General features: G+C 38.5%; 1 protein-coding gene across 1 annotated transcript; it reads left to right on the plus strand.

Annotated features, from left to right (window-relative positions):
• The first annotated feature begins 605 nt into the window (after nt 1-605).
• On the plus strand, nt 606-1,874 carry LOC120877091 (olfactory receptor 5B12-like). Its single transcript, XM_040259421.1, has one exon. The coding sequence runs from the start codon at nt 609-611 to the stop codon at nt 1,632-1,634; it is 1,026 nt and encodes a 341-aa protein (XP_040115355.1). The 5' UTR covers nt 606-608; the 3' UTR covers nt 1,635-1,874.
• The last annotated feature ends 3,462 nt before the right edge of the window (nt 1,875-5,336 follow it).

Consider the following 5,336-nt stretch of genomic DNA (forward strand, 5'->3'; position numbering starts at 1 on the left):
GGCACAAATTTCTACTGTTTTCCTCTATGGGGTAAATTATATACCCTATTTACTGTACAGTATAGTGAGAACATTTTAGGCTATATGCAACACTGTTCTTGACACAATGGAAAGCCAAAAAAAGTAAGCTGAAGTAAAATTAATCCAATTTCATATTTATTTTACTAAGTTTAGTTTAAAGAATAATTTTTGTTTTTGTTTTGGAAACTTTGAATTGGGAGCCAGAGCTGTTCTAGTTAGCAACCAACGTGATGAAATAGCATAAATTCTTTCTTTTCTTGTCTTTACCTTAATTCAGTCTTCTATCAAGTTAAGATGGAGAAGGAAATGGCAACCCACTCCAGTATTCTTGTCTGGAGAATTCCATGGACAGAGGAGCCTGGTGGGCTAATGTTGATGGGGTCACAAAGAGTTGGACACAACTGAGTGACAAATGAAGTTAGGAGGTTGGGATGGATTATCTCCAAATCGTTTTAACTGGGCTACTCTATGACCTTTAAATAACTTATAATTTTAGCTGTTGTGGTCAGGCTTTAAATCTAAACACTCCTGGAAACAAGTTATTTTAATACTGAAATAAAGCACAGTGATCATGCTAATTGATTTCAATGGAGCCTTCCTTTCATTTATTGTTTTCATTCTATTTTCCCATTGCTACAGAGCAGCCACACAGTTCCCACCTGATCTCCATGGAAAACACTACGGAGGTGACTGAGTTCCTCCTTGCGGGGTTATCCGATGACCCGGAAGTGCAGATCCTGCTCTGCATCACTTTCTCTCTCATCTACCTCCTCCCCCTGGTTGGGAGCCCGGGGATCCCCGAGCTGATCCTGCTGGACTCTCGTCTCCACACGCCCGTGGACTTCTTTCTCAGCCAACTCTCGCTGGTGGACTTTGGTTACTCCTCAGCTGTCACTCCCCAAGTGGTGGCTGGATTCCTCACAGGAGACCAAACCATTTCCTACGAGGCGTGTGTCGCCCAGCTCTTCTTCTTCGTAGCCTTTATCACCGTAGAAAGTTTCCTCTTGGCCGCCATGGCTTATGACCGCCATGCAGCCGTGTGCAAACCCCTGCACCGCGCCGCCGCCACGCCGACCAAGGCGCGCGCGCGTCTGCGCCCAGGCTGCTCCCTCTGTGGCTTCCTGAACGCCGCCGGCCGCACTGGGAACGTTTCCAGGCTCTCCTTCTGCAGGTCCAGCGTGGTCAATCGCTTCTTTTGTGACGCTCCTCCCCTGCTGGCTCTCTCGTGCTCAGACAGCTACGTCAGTGAGATGGTCATTCTCTTTGTGGTGGGTTTCAATGACCTCTCTTCTCTTCTGGTCATCTTCATCTCCTACCTGTTTATATTTATCACCATTCTGAGGACGCGCTCTTCTGAAGGCCGCCAGAAAGCCTTCTCCACCTGCGCTTCCCACCTCACCACTGTCTCCATCTTCTACGGGACAGGCATCTTCATGTACTCACAGCCCAGCTCCAGCCACTCCCTGGGCACAGACAAAGTGGCGTCCGTGTTCTACGCCATGGTCATCCCCATGCTGAACCCACTGGTCTACAGCCTGAGGAACAAGGAGGTCAAGAGTGCCTTTAAGACGGCTGTGGGGAAGGCAAAGTCTTCTATAGGATTCATACTTTAAAAACCTTGAATGTACAGTAAGGCACTGTCCATCCACTTTGGATTCATCTGAGAAAAATCTTTAACTGCTTATTTCCAATTTTCTAATTTCTTATAGTAGTTTCTCCAACTGTTAAGTCTACAAAGCAAAATCTTAAAAAAAAAAAAAAGACCTAGGAGTAATAGGTGAAAGAAAATCACTCATGAACATGGAGTTCATATGACAGAAATTGTTCTTAATAAGCATGTTCACCCACACTCTTACAAGAACATGTACGTTTACATGCATATGTTAGCATATGCACACATGCATGTCGTTCATGAGAAACTCATGAAACCCAAACAACTACAGATGGAAAAACTTAAGACAGACATGAGATAGATCTACTGTTATAGTATGTAGAACTATATTTTGGTGTCTGAGAATATAGTGTTAGTATAAATATTTTGACTTATGGAAATAGACTATGTTAGTGTATATAATGTATATAAATATTATATATTTAGTTTTTTAAAATTATATTTCACCTTGTCCTTTCATTTATGAAAATGCATCAGGTTTTATACTTTTAAAAATTAACTTTTATGAAAATAGTTCCAAAGATCTGAGTATTGATTTCTTATTGCCTTTTTGTTTGTTCTTGAGTTTAATAAAATTACATTTCTCTTTTTAATTTATATTTTTATTGAGGGATAATTGCTTTACAGAATTTTTTTGTTTTCTGTCAAACCTCAATGTGAATCAGCCATAGGTATATATACGTATCCCCTCCCATCTCTCTCCCCATTCCACCCCTTTAGGTTGATACAGAGACCCTGTTTGAGTTTCCTGAGCCATACAGCAAATTCTCATTGCCTATCTATTTTACATATGGTAATATAAGTTTCCATGTTGCTCTTTCCATACATCTCACTCTCTCCTCCCCTCTCCCCATGTCCATAAGTCTATTCTCTATGTCTGTTTCTGCATTGCTGCCCTGTAAATAATTTCTTCAGAACCATTTTCCTAGATTCCATATATGTGCATTGTAATGTGATATTTATCTTTCTCTTTCTGACTCAATTCACTCTGTATAATAGGTTCTAGGCTCACCCACCTCATCAGAACTGACTCACATGTATTCCTTTTTATGGCTGAGTAATATTCCATTGTGTATATGTACCACAACATCTTTATCAATTCATGTGTTGATGGACATCTAGGTTGCTTCCATATTCTAACTATTGTAAATAGTGCTGCAATGAACAGTGGAATACATGTGTCTTTTTCAACCCTGGTTTCTTCAGGGTATATGCCTAGGAGTGGGATTGCTGGGTGATATGGTGGTGTTATTCCTAGTTTTTAAAGGAATCTCCATACCATCTTCCATAGTGGCTGTATCAGTTTACATTCCATTGCAATCTAACAGTGCAAGAGTATTCCCTTTTCTCCACACCCTCTCCAGAATTTATTGTTTGTAGACTTTTGGATGATGGCTATTCTGACTGGTGTGAGGTGATATCTCATTGTGGTTTTGATTTGCATTTCTCTAATAATGAGCAATGTTGAGCATTTTTTCACATGTTTGTTAGCCATCTGTATGTCTTCTTTGGAGAAATGTCTGTTTAGGTTTTTTCCCCACTTTTTGATTGGGTTGTTTGTTTTTCTGGTATTGAGTTGTATGAGCTGCTTGTATATTTTGGAAATTAATCCTTTGTCAGTTATTTCATTAGCTGCCATTTTCTCCCATTCGGAGGGTTGTCTTTTCACCTTGCTTGTAGTTTCCTTTACTGTGCAAAAGTTTTTAAATTTAATCACATCCCACTTGTTTACTTTTGTTTTTATTTCCATTACTGTAGGAGGTGGGTCATAGAGGATCTTGCTTTGATTTATGTCATTGAGAATTCTGCTTATGTTTTTCTCTAAGGATTTTATAGTTTCTGGTCTTCCATTTAGGTCTTTAATCCATTTTGAGTTTATCTTTGTGTATGGTGTTAGGAAGTGTTCTAATTTCATTCTTTTACATGTAGCTGTCCAGTTTTCCCATCACCTTTTATTGAAGAGGTTATCTTTGCCCCATTGTATATTCGTGTCTCCTTTGTCAAAAATAAGGTACCCATGGGTGCATGGGTTTATTTCTGGACTTTCTATCTTGTTCCCTTGGTCTATATTTCTGTTTTTGCGCCAGTACCATGCAGTCTTGATGACTGTAGCTTTGTAGTGTAATCTGAAGTCAGGAAGGTTGATTTCTTCAGTTCCATTCTTCTTTCTCAAGACTGCTTTGGCTATTTGGTGTCTTTTATTTTTCCATATGAGACTTCCCTGGTGGAGACCCAGGTTCAATCCCTGGGTTAGGAAGATCCCCTGGAAAAGGAAATGTTTCCATATAAATTGTGATTTTTTTTGTTTTAGATCTGTGAAAAATGCCATTGGTAATTTGATAGGGATCATATTGAATCTGTAGATTGCATTTGGTACTATAGTCATTTTCACAATATTGATTCTTCCTACCCGGGAACATGGAATATCTCTCCAACTGTTTATGTCATCTTTGATTTCTTTCATCAGTGTCATAATTTTCTGTGTACAGTTCTTTTGTCTCCTTAGGTGAGTTTATTCCAAGATATTTAATTCTTTTTGTTGCAATGGTGAATGGGATTGATTCCTTAATTTCTTTTTCTGATTTTTTATTGTTAGTATATAGAAATGCAAGTGATTTCTGTTCATTGATTTTTGTGTCCTGCAACTTTGCTAAATTCACTGATTAGCTCTAGTAATTTTCTGATAGTATCTTCAGGAATTTCTATGTACAGTATCATGATCTGCAAACAGTGAGAGCTTTACTTCTTCTTTTCCAATCTGGATTCCTTTTATTTCTTTTTCTTCTCTGATTGCTGTAGCTAGGACTTCCAGAACTATGTTGAATAATAGTGGTAAAAGTGGATGCTCTTGTCTTGTTCCTGATCTTAGGGGGACTGCTTTCAGTTTTTCACCATCAAGAATAATGTTTGCTATAGGCTTATCATATATGGACTTTACTGTGTTGAGGTAGGTTCCTTCTACGCCCATTTTTTGAAGAGTTTTAGTCATAAATGGGTGCTGAGTTTTGTCAAAGGATTTTTCTGCATCTATTGAGATGATCATATGGTTTTTGTCTTTCAATTTGTTGATATGGTGTATCACATTGATTGATTTCTGTATATTGAAGAATCCTTGCATTCCTGGAATAAACCCAACTTGGTCATGGTGTATGAGCTTTTGGATGTGTTGCTGAATTCTGTTTGCTAAAATTTTGTTGAGGATTTTTGCATCTATGTTCATCAGTGATATTGGCCTGTTGTTGTCTTTGTCTGGTTTGGTATTAGGGTGATGGTGGCCTTGTAGAATGAGTTTAGAAGTGTTCTTTCCTCTACAATTTTTTGAAAGAGTTTTAGAAGGATAGGCAGTAGCTCTTCTCTAAATGTTTGATAGAATTCTCCTGTGAAGTCATCTGGTTCTGGGCTTTTGTTTTTTTGGGGAGATTTTTGATCACAGCTTCAATTTCAGTGCTTGTAATTGGGTTGTTCATAATTTCTATTTCTTCCTGGTTCAGTCTTGGAAGACTTAATTTTTTTAGAATCTGTCCATTTCTTCCAGATTATCCATTTTATTACCATAGAGTTGTTCATAATAGTCTCACATAATCCTTTGTATTTCTGCATTGTCTGTTGTAATCACTCCTTTTTCATTTCTAATTTTGTTGAT

The sequence above is a fragment of the Oryx dammah genome, unplaced genomic scaffold (assembly GCF_014754425.2).
Source record: "Oryx dammah isolate SB20612 unplaced genomic scaffold, SCBI_Odam_1.1 HiC_scaffold_17, whole genome shotgun sequence".
In the NCBI taxonomy this organism is placed as follows: Eukaryota; Metazoa; Chordata; class Mammalia; order Artiodactyla; family Bovidae; genus Oryx; species Oryx dammah.

Bases quoted from the DNA above. Each gene is read 5' to 3' on its own strand.
- LOC120877091 (XM_040259421.1), top strand. From the start codon at position 609: ATGGAGCCTTCCTTTCATTTATTGTTTTCATTCTATTTTCCCATTGCT.